Below are 17,057 nucleotides of genomic sequence, written 5' to 3' on the forward strand. Positions count from 1 at the left end.
TAGCACAGAGTATCTAAAATGACTCTAGGTGCTTGTGGTTTATGGCAACTGGATTCCACTCATGAGTCCTTTAGTTGTATTGCCACTGAAAGGCACTATTCCTTGAGAAGAGTTGTACAGGAACTTTTTCCCCATACTTTTTCATGAACAAGTCTGAACTTAGAATCAATGGCTGAATTTTTTAGCAAAAAATTAAATTTAAGTCCAAGCAAGGATGGCTGCTGACATGGAAAACTTCAATCCAAAAGGGTTGAAGTCTGTCAAACTAGATAAAACACAAGGACAACATGGTGTTATGCATGGGAACCTGGCAGGGTTTGATTAGTCAGTTGAGTCTAGAGAAACACTAAATTTTTTCTTTTTTTCTGTTATGGATTGAACCCTAGCCAGAGACAGTGAGCCAAGAACTTCACTATTCTCATTTCAGGGTTGTAAAAACACACTCAGAAATCATAGAGAGAGAGGGGATCACAGGTCTTCCCTTTCCCTGTGGTCAGCAGAGTGTTTATAAATTCTACATGTAGTTTCAGTGTGTATTTGTTGCTCTGTTACGAAGAGATTTACACATCAGCAAATTAAGCCAAAATGCTCATGATTCACATGAGTCTATCCTGTTAATATCAGCCATCATCCCTTTTCTAAGCTGCCCAGAGTGGAGTGCTTGAGAAAGGTGCTGGTTTGGCAAAATGGAAACCTTGTAAGAGACAGGTAGGAAAGCTGGCAGTCCATTTGGACAGGCTTGCTAGTCAGAAAACGACAAATGTCTTTTTTTCTTTCCTTTTAAGAAAGCCTGACTCCCCCTCACGGCCGGTCAGAGCCGGGTGCAGAAGGTGTAATCCTCTGTGACGTGATTTGGAGTTGTTGGAATACTCTTCTTTTTAAAGTTTAGCTTATTGAATTCTTCTGTGATTTCCATGATTGATTTCCCTTTTGTTTCTGGAAGGAACAGGTGGATGATCATCCCTGAAGTGAAAAGTACCCCCATAAAGATGAGGAAGCAGAAGTGCTTGAGTCTTTCCTGCAGTGAAGAGCAAAGTGAGAAAGAGAGTAATATGAGCATATCTCTTCTGTTGTCACTTTCTTGCCACAGTTTTTGTATTTGGGTCCCAAAGTACTTTGAATTTGATAAGGAGTTCTTTGTGTTTTGACCTTTGACAAATATTTCAGTCTGAATAAGTACCTTTAGCAAATCAGGGCCCTTCAGTTGCAAAAGTGGACGGGGAGAGCAGGTGCCAAGGCCACTCTAGACTGACGTGGCATTATCATGTGCTGCTCTTCTTCCTGCTCCCATGGCCGATTTGAGCTTAGTGCCCCTGGGAAATGTCCCAGGGAAAGTCACTTACCACAACGAATGGGAAGATTGTTCCGATCACAAAGATGCCCAGACAGTTGAGAACTGAACCAATCACAAAGGCAGGTGGTCTGCATGAGAGCTTGAAAATTTCAACCCTAACAGAAACAGTGGCACCAGCTGAAAGGAAAGAAGAATAAGAATCATTACTTGTTGATGTGTTTGGTTTCAACATTTGGATTGAGCGTTACCATTACATAGTCAGCAAATAGAGGGTACTGTCATGGACTGGCTTTCAAAAGACTTGAGTATGTCATTGACCAAATAACAACAATTATTATTACTAACAAGAATTCCCAGCATGATACTGCTAGATCACCAATGAATGATCTTCCTGGATTCTCTTCCTGGGCATTTCAGTTATATTTCAAAGTCACAGGTCTTCGACAGCTTTGAGTTAGGAAAATCGTCCCTGTCATATGGGAAGGCAAATATTTTAAGAATGAACAGGCTTTAAAAAAAATTAAAGAGCAGCAGGTAGTGTATGCTAGGAAAATAATTACTCTGAAGTAGGTCTTCTGCACTGCTGTCTATGTGGGATAAGATGTAATGTTATACAACACTGAATTTAAGAGAACTCTTGCTTCTCTTTTTCTTTCTTTTTTTCTTAGTATTTTAAAAAAATCTTTTACCCATCTGCTTTTGCTCTATTTTTGCTGTATTTTTCCAGTGAGTACTCTTTGCTCTCTTCCTTTCCTCTCATTAGCAAAACCCAAACCATTGAAGTTTCTGGCCAATGATTGGACCCACAATGTTTAAATGACTACAAGATTAGGTTAAATGAATTTACTTATGCTAAATCTTATGCAATATTATGCAGTGTTTTCCTAGCCTTATTAATAAACTCACATGACTCGATTCCTTTATTTCTTTTTGAATGAAGTACTCACCTGGCCCAACTCCAAAGACAACTACAAACAAGATAATCAGACAAAGGCTGCAGTATGGCATCCAGAAATACCAGTCCTGGGAAAAGAAACATGATGAACTTCTGGGTGAAATCTGTTGATAGCCATAGATGAGAAATGCTGCTTGTGTTCCAACACTGTCACCTCAAGAAAAAATATACAGTGTGGGGAAACTGGCAGAGAAATGTGAGTGCTTTTCCCTGTGGATGGAGCAGTGAGGTTTTTGTTAGGTGAGCAGAGAAGCAGGTTTGCTAGTGCAGAGCAGCTGTCAAGCTTGGAAGCCTTCAGTTAAAGGAACTCTGAATAGTACTTTTCCACCCTGTCCTACTTTCTTCTTGACCCCACGGTGCTTCCTCCAACCCTTAGAGATATGGAAAGGCCAAGTCACATCTTTCTCCACTTTTGTTAAAGTATTGTTCAATAACTGGTACTGAAAAGGAACTTCCCTACATCTTAGTCAAGAAGATACAAGACTCAATGCTTTAGGAAAAAAAATCTCTCCCTCCTATGTTTGAGATCCTTCATGAATGAAACAAAAGTGGAAGTCTGCTGCCACCTTGCTTCAAGGCTAATTTTACAGTAGCGTCTATGGAGTAGCTCTTGGATGAATACTGGTAACCCAGGACACTTGCTTATGAAGAAGCTACAGCAATGACAGTGTTATAGAGGTGAACTGGTCTCCAGTCTGTCAACAAATATGTGCATTCCCAGTATCTTCTGCAGCAAAGTTAAATTTCAATTTAAATGATGCAAAGAGTCTGGGGTTTTGTTGTTACTTGTTAAAAACTGCATGAATAGAAAGGGCCATTTTCCTAGGACTGTCTTTTGATCTATGCTGGCCAGTGTTTGGTGCTTGCAGTCTGAGGAAATCAGGAATCAGCGCTAGTCTCCAATATTTTATGTGCTCCTCACTGAGCTCATGGGATCATGTTGAAAGGAAGGTAGGAGTACAAGAGAGTACTTGCTGAGAGAGGGTTTAATCCTATGTATAGACAAGCTTGATCTTTAGGATATTCCCCTCCCAGAGGGTAAGCTGTTAACACAGAAGTTATTTTGGCACTTCTAAGCCTCACTTTCCTTTCTCAGCAGCATGGTCCTGCCTGTGAGCAGAGGTTATCAATAGAATAGATAGAGAAATCTGCCACAAGATTTTCCTTACCTGTAGGGAGAGTGTCACGGTGATAGCAGCCAGCAGTGAACCCATGATCCAATAGCCTCCTCTTAGGAGCACTTTCCTGCCCATTCGCTCAATGATGGAGCTCTGAAGGACAGAAATCACACTGGTATCAGTGCCAGAACAGCAAATTGTGACCCATTCCCATAGTAATGTGACTTACACAGACTACAGTAGCTACGAGTTCAGAGAGTCCAACAGAGAGGATCATATAGGAGATAATTTTTTCATCAAAGCCGGCTGCCTGGAGGACTTCAAAAGTATAAAAATAAATCTGGAAAAAAACCCATAAAACAGTAAGAGAAGAAAATAACTGATTTCTTACCCATACCTGTGTGACACTGCCCTGGATAGGAGCTGCTAACCAAGGAGTATGAAGCTCAGCTTTGGAGTGAGCTAGAATTCTGCACTTTTTTTGGTAGTATTCACTTTATTGGCAGATAAAAATGTTGTAAAATGTGATTAATTAATTAATTAGATAAAAGACAAAATGCTGGGACAAAAAGACCTCCAGCTGCTGCAAAGTAATTAGGCTTGCAGAGTCCTGATTTAGGTGCTTTCAGAAACAGCCACGTATATTATCACTTCTGGAGCCCACCCAAAAACATCACTGTAGGATATACTCTCCTTTCTCAAGAAAGAAGACCATGGGTTATGGAGTCGTGAGGGGGTAAAACAAGCGTCTTTTCTTTTCAAGTATCTCTGCTATTATTTGGAGATATGCTGAGATAATAAAGATTCCGGTTTAAGCTGTGTCATACTCAGCTGTGTATTTCCTTTACAGATGTTGCTGCACCGTGATGAAAAATCATGCAGGCAATTGCAAAGCTGTGGCTTCGAAATGATCCCAGAAAGGTGCTGCTTGAGGAAGAGGTGGAGAACTGCAGAAGCTGCCAGAACAGTGAGCATGCTGGTTGATTAGGTTTAAACATAGAGTGAGCACACTGCCATCCCAACACCTTAGGATGATAAGAGCCGCGGGCCAAATAGCAGCAGTTGCAGAGAGCAGTAACATAAAACCACATTGTGAATTTTGCCAATATAGGGTGGGCTCATTTGTAAGAGTGCGTTCTGGGGCCTTGTAATAGCTTCCAAAAATGGCTGTTAAATAAGCCTAACTACCGAGGAAGGTAACTCCAGCAAGGACCAAGAACTGGGCAAAGGGATGTCACATGAAAAGCCTGGTCAAGACTGCTGCTACTCCTGTAGGAGGGCTGACAGACAGCAAGTTGTGGCCTGAGAAGCCTGAGAAAAATGGAGGGAGCTCCTGGGAGCCTTGATGTCTCCTTTAAGGTTGTCAATAAGTGTTTCAAGACTTTAAGGGGGAAATACACTCAACTGCATTGATGCCACATAGCTGAACTGTGGCGGTCAGAATAACTATCATGTACAGCTGCCAACGGAAAGCTGGTTCTTTCATTAGCTCCAGGACACTCAAGATCTTGGTGTTTTTCATTGTTGCCTTCTCTTTCATGATGTCATCAATCTCTGCTTGGTGATGGCCTTCACCCCAAAGCTGCCTTATGGCTGTGGAGAAGGAGAGCGAGACCTGCCATGTTAATTCATCTCTGTTGTTTGTTGCATAAGGAGTTTGTTGAGTAGGTGGTGCAAGTGTCTGGCAGCACAGCATGCATGGGCTGTGGCTATGGTGTGAAGCAGAGATATCCTATAGCGTGTTCGAGAGTCCTGGTCCCCTCCTGCACAAAGGGACCTGTTCTGACAGAGGGGCCTAGTGAGGTGCACAATGACTCCCTCTCTGCCCATGGGTCCACTTTTCTCCCTCCTTCTCTCAGGGTGTGAGCAGGGTACACAGCCAACAACCAGAGCTGAGGGGTGCACTGTGGAGTCCTGCAGTGCAAACAGCCATTTATCATTTATCATTTATCACCAGACTGACCACTCAAGTGGTGTCAGCTGAATGCAAAAGGTTTTGTAATACAGAGCTGTAGAGAGAAGTAGTTTCATGTTCTATGTGGAGACTACAACAAAAATATACTTAGTAGGTATTCACAGAGTCATCTTAGAAATGAGCAAGGAGAAATGTTGTCCTGTTTATTTTTTTCCATATGAGGAGTGCAAACATCACAAACCAATTGAAAGACAAGTGAGGAACAGGAACCTGGAGCCCTTGGTTACCTTTTTTGCAGCCTTCCAGGTCTTCTTTATGCATGAGGAGATATGGTGGGGACTCAGGGAAGAAGGGCAGAGTGACCAGCTGGACCAGTGCTGGCAGTCCACAGGAGGCCATCAGCATGGGCCACAGGGACTGGCTGCCCAGCAGCTCCCTGGTGGGGATAAAACATGTGTGTAGAATAAAAGTTCATTGCATTTGTTTTAAGGAGAGAAAGGAATGGATGGAAAAGCAGAGGAAGAAGCAAAAGGTAGAGGGGATCCAGAAATTAATTGTGTGGGAAATCAATTGTATTATACCTTTGTCCTGAAATTTGCCCCACGGCTTTTCCCAGTGACCAAAAGAAAGAGGAAGTAGAGTTTGCAAATCCACGTAGCTTCCTAGGAGAAATTTCACCAATGTATTGATGATGTAGAGGAATACAAAGACCTTGAGGTGAGGAGACAATTATGGGAGAGAAGAAAGAAGACATTCATAACCATTGGAAATAAAATTGCATGTAAATAATTAAGCATTACTGAATATAGCTGCCTCATGCACCTATTTGTTTCTCATACCTCAACCCACATGTGAGATTTTTCAGTACTAGATTTTCTAATCCTTTCTACAAAAGTATTTGGTTCCTGTCCTTTTTGCACAGTACAGTTTCCCAGTCTTAAGAAATATATAGTTTTCCCTTTGGCGTGTAGGTGTAGCCTCATCACAGTATCTCTTGTGAGCCTTAGCATGTTTTAAAGGACACAGACTATGCAAGTCCTGAATAACTAAACACCCTGTAGTAATATTTAATTTCCTTGTAGTTAACCCACATAACCTCAGCTTTTTCTGACACAATGCTAAAGAAGAGCTATAGAAGAGCAGCATGGTAGAACCATAGCAGATTTAAATATACAGTGCTATATTCAATGTTGATTTGTACATGATTTGGGGGAAGACACAAGTATTTCTTTTCCATTGTCCAGCAATAGTTTTTATGATTTCTGGCAGAGCTGATGTTTCCAGCTATTAGTGAAGTACTTAATAACTCAGATATTCTGAAAACTATTCTGGGAACAAGAGCTTTTTCCTGATATGGTGGTCACAGCCCCTTTTATCTGTTTTGAAAGCAACATGTTCTTCTGGCTTTACGTGTTGGCAAAGCAATGGAGATATGCAATCTCTTTAACAAAAATTAGGTATTTGCATGAGGCATGATACAGGTTCTAGATCATAGCAGGGTGAGTGCGTGGATAGTTCTCAAAATACAACTGTTGTTCTTCAGTACAACTGTATGTCAGAGAAGCAACGTACAAAATCTTGTTATTTGAAGAACAGACATTAATTTCTAATGATGTAAGTTAAAATAGGCATCCCTGTGAATATCCAAACTGAATGGAAAAGCAACATTTTGTGTAGGAGACAAATACAAGTCATACCAGCACAGGATGTTTTTGCTGTATGTGGTCTACCTGCCAGCACTGATTTTGTTTGATTATGCCCAGGTCTTTGTAGTATCCTCAAGGACTTACTGCTTTGAATCAGGTTGAATATCCCTGTAGAACATAACTGAAATATGTTCAGAGTCAAAATTAAATGGCCATGGCTTTGAACAGCCTGGTTCTCTGGAGCTTTATGAGAATACCAGCTTTAAACCATATACCATATAATTTCCAGTACTGTTAACCAAAATTAAGATAATACTATACATATTTTTCCATAAGAAAAAAAAAACTTGTTTCATATTAAATCAAAACATTCTTGACAGCTCTGAATATTTATGTGCTTGGGAAAGCTGAATTTCGCTTGGTACCAGTGAAATTAGTAGTAATTATGCATTTTATTGCTGGGTGTTATAGAAGGTCTTCTGGAGAGGTATCACTGACTTTAATACTTTATTTTCCTAGTGGAGGGTTATTGTTTACTTTGAATAAAGATGTAAAATTTTGGGAGAGCCTGCTGACCTGTGGGAGAAATCACTTACCTGCACTTATTCCACACATGAAGCGTCCAATTAGAATCATCTCAAAGGACTGGGCTGTTTTACTGCAGCCCATGATGAATGCTGCCACTATCATGACCAGATTGTTGCACAGGAGACATTTCTTTCTGTAAGTGCCGAAAAGTAAAAAGAATTTTTGTAAATCAGAAAGGAAGTGGCACTTAAGCTTCTGGTATGTAGGATGTCTTGGGTGAAATTGTCTTGCTAGTTTTGTCAAATTATACATATGTGGTCCAGGACAAAATAAGCCCTTCCACACTGTTGGCACTGGATACTCTGGACTGACAGTGTGCCTTGGCACATGGCTAGACCAGGGAGTTTGGGAACACTTCTGGGTTTTGTAGTGGAGAAAAGTCTTAAAGCTTTTCTGCACTTGAAAAACCATCATGAAACACATTGATGCAGCACTTAGGAGCATCTCAATGCTGCTATATTTTGAGTAGCACCTCCAAGAAACCCATTCTGTCTTCATCTGGGGGGCTCCGTTTCCTCCTTGCCGAGACTAACCCAACCTGAATAACTGTGTCTGGTGTGACAGGCACAGTTGGTTAGCATGTGTGACAGGACAAGGGCAAGAAACAGCAAAATCTGTTGACATCACTGCTAAGCTGGCTGTATTACAGCCATGACTAAGCCTAAAAGTCTGTCTCACATGTAAAACCTCAACTGTCATTTCCTTATGCTAAGATTCTATTGACAAATTGTCTTTAAACATACATACTTGCCATACTTGACAGTCAGGTATCTACTTCCTGAAGAACCCAAGAGACCTCCTATACCAAAGATGGACACAGTGATAGACCATAGGAACAAGAGGTTATCCTGATGGATGGGGTAGCCATATCGTTCCAGCCAAGTTTCATTAATGAAAGCCTTAACATGCTGAGACAGAAAAAAGGATTTTCGTTAATAATAACTGTAACTCCAGTGCATGTATTTTATTATATTTCAAACATAATTTAGTTGTTTCAGCTAAAGTCACTATTTCATATTGACTCTGAAAGTATGCGTTAGCTAATAGACATAGTGTAATAGAGTATGGTGTGTTCATTTTGCCACTAAAAGGAGTTCATTCTTTGTTTTTTTTGGCTGAGATTGCAGTGAAGAATAGTGTCAAATGAGACCACTGAGGTAGGCACATGTGCTGTAGGTTTATAGGGGAGACAGATGCCACCCCAGTCAGTGTGCGTCTTCTGAGGAACAGCTTTATAAACAACAACTTGCAGGTCTCTCTTTTCTTCTGTTTTCAACACTTTGACATGTTCTGCTTTACATGATAGCATAGTAATGAGAAAGAATCGTGAGAGGAGAATGCTGTTATTAAACCCTTGCTGACTGCCAGAAAGGAGCATCCTCAAGCAGGAATGCAGACTCAGTGCCACCGTTAACCAGTGTGCCATGTGCATCTTTGCCTACCTGAGACATGTAGGTGATGGAAGAAATTTGAAAGCCAATTTGGAACGTTCCACCAATCCCCAGGACAGCGATCATTTGAAAGAGCCCCTGGTACTGTACCTGCAGAGGTAGAACAAAGTCTTCTTAAGCTCGTAGACACATCAGGCTGGTCTTGGAATGTGTCTTTCGTTCTCCGGAAACATCTCATTTGTTCAAGGGATTTGCAGATAGGCATGTTCCCTCTGCTTGCCCTGGTGTGAAGTGTACATCCTCCTGTGATTTCCCTACATCCCACTCAAGGAAACGCAGCCTTTATCTATGGAAACCACTACGTTTCCCTCCCCTCCTTCATAATTAGTCAACAGAGTAGCAAGCTGAAGGTCATTCCACACTCCAAGGCTAATACGTGAGTGAGTGGTTTTGAGGAGGGAGGTCTTACTTTCCTCTCTGCTCTCTGGACAGTGGCCAGGCTATCTGCAGCTCAGACGTGTGCCCACAGTAGTGATCAGGCCCTCTGTACCCAGACCTTTCCTATCCTATCTGAGAGAGCAGCGCTGTGCTAGCTACCCTTCAGGCCCTTGAATAGTGGGCAGTGATCCCGCAACTCAAGTTTTACGGCAAAGCCTCCTGAAATTGCCCACAGCAGCTAAAAATTTAAAAAGAAGTCTGAAATGGGCAAAAAAGGAGACTTACATTGCTTGTAGCATGTTTTTCCACTCAGCTTTCTGTCAGTGTGGCAGCCCTTAGAAATCCATGGTATTTTTACTGAGACAGAGAGGAGGGAACAGCAAAGAAAAGTCTTGGGACAGAATTTCCCTTCTGCACTGGTTCTGCTCAAGCTGCGCTGCGGGAGGAAAGTGTCTTTTCTAGCTCTTATTACCATCATCAGTTCTGAACTCTTGCACCTCCTGTCTGTCTCAAGCAGCATGGTCATATTAATCTCTTGTGAGCTTTGAGAACAGGCATCCCACTTTGATACTTTTCTAGTTGGTTACAGATCTGAAAATACACAACCGGCACAGCACTTAGGTTTCCACTACAGCAGCCTTTGCAGCAGGACATAGTGAATAAGCCATAAATGAATGAAAAATTGCCAGCCTTTCAGAGGTGCCCTGCCATATTCCCCTTTCCCAGATAAGAGGTTAAGTGGGCCCAGCAGGAGCTGGGAGCTCTTTCTCAAAGAGACACTGTCCTAATTGGAGGTGCCTCACTGATGTGTGAGGGTTCAAGACTCAGTCATAGCCAGGATATAAATGCTGCAGGCTCCCACAAACACCCCTGTCAAGGTGCCACAGCTGCTGACATCCAGTCCTGTTCCCTGCCTTTCAAAACCTCTGCCTGTCATCTCTTGCACTAAATAATTAGTGATATATTTAACAAAACTCTTTTTTCAGCAGGTAAGAAAAGCAAATTATGCTTGAGGATAAGCAAGTATTTTCCAGTAAATTAAAACATTTAAGAAATGTTAACGTATTGATAAAAATATGACAAAGATGTATGGCAGAGCATAGGAAGTGCAAACATCTGTGATATCTCAAAATAGTGGGCAGAACCACTTCTGACATGCTTTTAGTGAACAGGAGCCTTCTTGTTTTTACTGAGATACTGATTTTCTTTTCTTTGAAACACTAGTAGTGTACAAAAATACCCCAGATGTAAATACCCCACCAAGTACTTACCAGGTCTGATAGGAAGCCGGTCATCTCTGGCTAGGGGCTGGTTGTCCAGTGTGTGATGTGTCTTTGTCATCACAGGCTTCTGTGTCTCTGTCTCCTGCCTGCTGGTATGGCAGTGGGCATTTGGCTTCAGGAACCAGAGTTAAATTTTTACTACTTCGCCTTCACTCACTTATATTTACTTGGACTGGCCAAAGTTGACACTGCTGGATTAAATATTTCAGGAAATAATTGCACCTAGTTCAGTCTGCAGGGGGAAAGTTTCAAAGCAGAGGAATTTTGCACGTGGTGGGTAGCAAGGGCTTTGGAAAAGGAGAGGAGGACAGTTCAGGCAAAAAAATCTAAACAGTTTTCCAGGAACAGTAAAATACTTTACTGCTACAATACAGACTGAGAAGTATCTCTGCTGTAATCTGCACAAAGCAAAAAGCAGCTGGTACATTGTTTAGATACTGTTATTTATTAATAAGTAAAGTGTGTGGTGTTGTGTTTCAGATTCATTGGTATAGTAAATTTTGTTTATCATCAGATGAAAAATAGGCAAATTCTGAAGCACACAGCCCTTCACTGGGCTTGAAGTAGAAGTAGCAAATTTCAAAGCCTAATTCTGCTGTTCTGGCTTTATGTATCAGTTGGACTGCACTGAGGAAGGGTGTTTCTTGTCTGGTGTTTATGGGGATGTTTGTTGGCCAGGAGTGGTAAAAAGGCAGAAAGAGGTTTGCCTGGGGCTCTCATGTTGTTCCTGCCTTCAAAGTCTTTTGCTTGCTCTTACTCATGCCGGGGGACTTCCCCCACCCTCAAGGCTTGGGGTGAGGGCAGATGGGGCAATGGGATTGTACTGAAGCTATCAGTAGATGCCCAAGCTCACCCTCAGGACTTGTACTTTCAGTTCATAAAACACAGAATGCAATTATTTACAGAGGGGTTTACTGCAGATACTGGGAGTCTAAAGAAATGAGAAAAAATACATGTTAATAATAAAACCTTGTTCACTTGTGTAATTCCAACTATTGCCCATATAATGACATAGCAAATGGTGTTTATTCTGGCTTGCAATAGCATTTAGAACGATTTGGCATTTTTGTTAGCATTTTCTTTTGAACGCCAACAATTGTAACATTTTGATTGTACAAAAATGCAAGTTGCATAGCTATTGACTATTTAATTTTTTAATTTTAATGTTTCCTTTTAGTTACATAATTTTTCTTAAATTGTATCAAAGTGTAGGGGGGTTATGTCATAAGGATTCCTACACTCCTTGAAAATAATTATCGAGGATCTCAAAGAGCAGTAAATTCCACCAGCTCACAGTAAAATATCTTGTATATTTTTGGGGATTTCTGGTGATTCTGAGCTACACATGACTATACAGCTTGGTACTGTTTCACCTTATCAGCAATTTTAGGAGGATTTTATCCTGGGAGCTGATCTCTTGTTTTTTGTCAAGTCAATGGAATTGACCCTTTCTGTTAAAAATTTCAACTATATTCTAGAAAAAGCTCTGTTACACTATAAAAATTGTGCATGGTTTCATGTTTAAAGAATTATTACAGAGTTAAGGAGATCTTTTAATTTGTTCTATACAGAGCTGTAAGAAATGCTTCCTGTGAAACGGACAAACACATGAAACTCACTTTCATGAGATGTGTCATAAATTTGTCTAAAGAGCTCAAAGCTGGTCTTGGTTCTAAGCCAGCTTGATCTACGCTGTATTGCACATTGTGGATGGCTGAAGCCATTTGCAGTTTACTTTCACACTGAGTGGGACTCAGTGATTTCTTCTAGGTTTGATTTGAGACTTTGGGTTTGTTATAATCCAAAACTCAAAATTAAATTCTGAATAGCAAAATCACAGACACTGGAACTAAGGAAGACATTTAGGCACAAAACATTTCCTAAGTGAAATCTGTATCTTCAGCACGGCACATATTTTATGTTATGATGATTTATTGATTATTGACTGCTCTCAGGTTTTTAAGGTGGAGAGTGACTTTCGTTCATGAAGATGCACTTGTGTCTGTGAAGGAACATTCATATCTTTTCCAATAATGGAAAACAAATAATTTGCCTTTGTTTTGTTTTGCTGTCTGCAAGGATCAAGGTCCTTTATGACCTTGCTTAATATATGGTCCTTCTGCTGACCAGCTAGAAGCTAGTGTAGGTGCTATGTTCCTCAAGAGAAGTATTTGCTGTAAAGGAATGAGGTCTCTTCCTAAAATGTAAAGTGCTAAATTCTTCAGCTATTTCCATAACCAAGTTCCTCTTTGTCTCTGGAAGGAAGAGGTAGATGAAGATGCCTGAGCTGATGAAGATCCCAGTAAAGATAAGGAAGCAGAAAGAGACAAGGTTTTTCTGGAAATAAAGCAGAGAAAGATAATTTTTTTTCTTCTCCTTTTACAGCACTTTGAACATGATGACAAAATGATGACAATGATGGCAAAATTTCACTTTGTAGCTGTCTACATCCAGTTGTTTTGTCACTGTGACATGAAATGTGTCAGTCTTTAGGTGTGGAACAGCAATAGGAATAAAACAGTTAAAAATTTCTTCTTACCTGAAGGGAGAGAGTAACTGTGAGGACAGACAGTGCCACGGCCATGAAAGCATAGCCCTTGCACAGCAATGTCTTCCTGCCAAACTGCTCAATGGTAAGGGTCTGGAAGATCAGGAAAAGCACTCACTCCACTGTAAGCACAGCTAAAGCTTTGTAACACACTGATACAGTGCACCTTACACACAGCAGAGTGGGAAGGAACACACAGAGACCAGCTCCTACTGATACATGTGGAATAAAGCCTTCTTCAAGCCCAGCTGTGCGCAGCACCTCAGAAATGCAGAAATAGACCCAGAAAACACAACAGAAGGAAAAACTTGCATTGGAAACAATGGATTGAAGGTGTGATATCACCTCTAATGTCAGGACTGGTAAGCAAGCAAATGGGGTACATTTCCACCAGTGACCTGTCCTTTTTGCTGATTGTCAAGAAAATAGGAAGTGTTAGAAATAGGAATTGTCTTTTTAAAAGCTTTTCACATGCTTTTAACAGAAAGAAACTGCTGTCTTTTTACTTTCTGTCCTAGTCATTGTCTGATACAAATCAGCTGTGGTCCAGAAAAATGATAGACCTATCATCATCTAGTGTTGGACCTACAGAAGTGAAAATAGAGGTGTTAATGATGGGTGAATTTCCTGAGGAAGATGAGGGAATTCACATGAAGCTTTTTCCTTTCTCTTTTCACTACTGGTACAGCTATTCTAGCCCCACTATGTCCAGGCAGGCCCAAGAAAAGACAAAAAAATATGGGATGAGAAGGCTCTATCAGGCAGTAGCTGAAAGAGGCTGTGCTCTGCCTTCTAGCCAGTTTTATTAACTCTCCTGACAACAACAACAACAGCTACTGGAGCCATAATATTTACAGAACATAACCTCCTTTGAACAGCTGCAAGCATAACCCTGACACACTAACAGTGATGCCACTGCTTATATTCAGTTCTGTTGCATGCCAGCTGCAGCCTCAGAACAGTGATTTTGGCCCTGATGGGCCTGTATTGAAATAAGTAAGGTTGGATGGCACCGAAATTTCCACCTTCTTCTTGAAGGTGTCAGTCACAGCAATGACACTGAAGCAGCAGTACTACAAAGATGAGAAAGCTAAAAGAAAAAAGCCTAGCTTAATTGTTTTATCTCTCCTTTTGAGTAAAAGATAGGCAGGGTGAATAGTCAAAATAATTTGAGATATTGCTTGCAGAAGTATGAGAAAGAAAGGCCTTGGCATGGAGTTAAAACAACATGCAGACATTAATACTGGCAGGTTAATCATGTACTGCCCAGTTTATCAGTAACTGCAAGAGATGCAGCACCAGTAAGCATTTGGGAGAACAGGCCTCCTGAGGTTTGGCACATTGGATTTGTGCAGCCTGAGAGGATGAATGCTTGAGACGGAAAGGTTCCCTAAGCCATGAAGTAGTGAAGGTGTCCAGCAAGACTACCTGTGAAGGACTGACTTCTTGCAGGAAACACTGGAGCTGTATCAGAGTGAGCATGGCTGGACTTCCTGAGAGGGACAGAGGGATTCCAGGCTCATGCTTTTAAACCTGACCTGGTGCTGTATGACAGGGATGAACAGTCCCTCTGCAATGTTCCAGCTGTGCTTCTGCTGAGACTGGTTCCTGCAATAGGACCAGCAAAGACAAAGTCACACTGACCAAGATTACCACAGAAAACTTTCTCTTCTGTATGTGAAGAAAGGTTGGGACTCTTGAAGAGAAGATATGAAAATGAGAGAGAGGAGAGTAAAATCAGAGAGAAGGAACTGACAAATGAAAGTGGAAGTTAACACAGCAGAATACACTATTGATCTGGTACAGTGCCAATAGCGAACACTGATCCTAACATGTATTTTTCTATATGTCTATTTAGGTAGCTACTCCATGGCTACTCAGCACAGTTCAGAAGTACTACCACTTGCAATTGCACCACGTTGTGAAATCTGTGCAAACTGGGAAATGAACAGCATGGAAGAAGATAAATGTTATATTTGTGTTCCGTTTGGTCTTGTCCTGTTCTTATTGGCAAACAGGAAACTCAGGCATTAGAAATTCCCCTTTACAACATTGTTAGGGAAGCTGCAAGCTGAATAGAAGCACTGCCACAGAGGGGATGAGGGAAGAGGACATGGTGGCAAAAAGAAGCATATTTTAGCCTGGATGCAGGTAGCACCTTGTTAGGCTTTTTGGAGGTGTGGAGGCACAGGAGCTGTTGTGGGCAGGTTAACATACACAAGCCAGTCTGTCCCCAGCGTTATTGCAGAATAAATGTCCATATTTCAAAACTTCTCTTCTTAGATAACATGGTGCATTTATGTAGCACTTTGCCAGCTCAGTGAAGCTCTCTTTCTGTCAGGTAGATAGATAGTGAATGCCAGTTTTCCAAATAAAAACTGGTAGATCAATGGGCAAAAACATCCAAAGCCAAAACAGCAGCCAGTTGATGGCCAGGAGTAAATCTCGTGCCTGCTTGACTCCCACCCAGATACAAGTTCTTTGATAGTGTCTGCAAGCTTAAACTGCAGAATTTTCTTATTGACACCTAAGAGTTGTTTTAATGCATGGACAGGGGAAGATAGCCAACTGCATTAATGCCAGAGAATTGCAGAGTTATGATCACAATAATCAAAATGCACAGGTGCCAGTGCAGAGGTTGGTCTTCCATCACTTCCAGCACACTCAGGATTTTGGTGTTTTCCATCGCTGCCTTTTGTTTTTGCAGATTGTCCACTTCTGCCTGGTGCTCTCCCTCACCCCACAGTTTCTTCATAGCTGTGCAGAACAAAGAGGAACGCTTAATACAACTGTACTATTCATGCATCATAATATTTGTACATGCAGATTTATTTAGATTATTAATTAGTTATTCCCCTAAGGTTTCAGACATCCTGATATTAACAAGCACTGGTAACACCAGTGACATATGTTTATATCCTGTGTTTACAGTCTTGCAGATAAGAAGATCCTGTCTCACAGTTGTTAGTATATAAACCTCAATTAACACTATACAGTTGTCAAAACATCAGTAGTCTCTGATCTCTCTCTTTGCCTGCCGAATAACATGGCTTTTGTTACAGCACCTTGGAAGTGCCCTCCCTGAACCCGAACAGAGAAACTACGGTCACAGTCACTGGCAGCTCTTTGCACTGATAACGTAGCATATTGATTCATTAAAGGGCTTTGTGTTTGTATGCATGTGCGTTTCCGTGTAGAATTTCAAAGTCATGCTGTATCTAGACAGATTTGTTGGAAAGAATTTGTAGTAAATTGATGAGGTAATTTATGCAGTTTGCTGACAGTACGAGTTCATCACAAAAGAAACTGGTGATATCACAGTCTCTGCATTTCTAGGATATCTTGTTTGATGACGCTTAAATAATCTTAGCAGAACATGCAAAGAAAGCATGAATGCAAAAAAAGATCAGCCAGATAAAGGTTCTGGATTATCAGTTTTGCTACTCTTCTTCATATTAATTAATTAACCAATCCACAAAACCTTTATTTTCAAATGCACAATTTCATATCACTATCAGGCTGTTTGCTAGGAAAGCTTAATAGTATCGCAGTTGTACGTGGGAAGGTGTGGGAGCAGGTGAAAACAGTATAGAAATGCCTCACCATTTAAGTACTAGAGGACATTTAAACTTCTTTTAAAAATCAGTTTCTCTACCCAGCTGGAACTTCCTTCAAAGTTTACGTGATGATTTAGTCCAGAAAGTTAATTCTGTGTCTTTTGATTTTTTATTTTAAATGTTGGCTCTAATTTTTACAGTAACAAAATTAGAAGGATTATCCATTGTCTACCCTATTATTTCAAAAATATTTTGGTACATATGTATTGTATTTTCTTTAGGAATGGTAACTGCAAAAGACAACCTCTCAATTCTTCTGAAAGC

The 17,057-nt window shown here is 40.9% G+C and overlaps 1 protein-coding gene across 1 annotated transcript; it reads right to left on the bottom strand.

Annotated features, from left to right (window-relative positions):
* Nucleotides 1–811: 811 nt before the first annotated feature.
* On the bottom strand, nucleotides 812–10,640 carry LOC137670083 (solute carrier family 2, facilitated glucose transporter member 11-like). The gene is made up of 12 exons (XM_068412686.1): nucleotides 10,617–10,640; nucleotides 8,959–9,057; nucleotides 8,264–8,424; nucleotides 7,525–7,649; nucleotides 5,864–5,993; nucleotides 5,570–5,718; nucleotides 4,773–4,960; nucleotides 3,597–3,707; nucleotides 3,419–3,520; nucleotides 2,242–2,317; nucleotides 1,344–1,471; nucleotides 812–1,018 (listed from the first exon to the last, which is right to left on the bottom strand). Exons 1-12 carry the CDS (start codon nucleotides 10,638–10,640, stop codon nucleotides 812–814), a joined length of 1,500 nt encoding a protein of 499 aa, XP_068268787.1.
* Nucleotides 10,641–17,057: the final 6,417 nt, after the last annotated feature.

The sequence above is a fragment of the Nyctibius grandis genome, chromosome 14 (genome assembly GCF_013368605.1).
Source record: "Nyctibius grandis isolate bNycGra1 chromosome 14, bNycGra1.pri, whole genome shotgun sequence".
In the NCBI taxonomy this organism is placed as follows: Eukaryota; Metazoa; Chordata; class Aves; order Nyctibiiformes; family Nyctibiidae; genus Nyctibius; species Nyctibius grandis.

Excerpts from the sequence above, each read along its gene's own strand:
- LOC137670083 (XM_068412686.1), bottom strand. The coding sequence starts at position 10,640 with ATGACCGGCTTCCTATCAGACCTG. Across the intron at positions 5,994-7,524 it reads CATGTGTGGAATAAGTGCAG|GTCTTTGTATTCCTCTACAT; the intron begins GTAAGTGATTTC and ends CCTCACCTCAAG. Across the intron at positions 3,708-4,772 it reads AGCTATGTGGCATCAATGCA|ATTTATTTTTATACTTTTGA; the intron begins GTTGAGTGTATT and ends GTTTTTTTCCAG.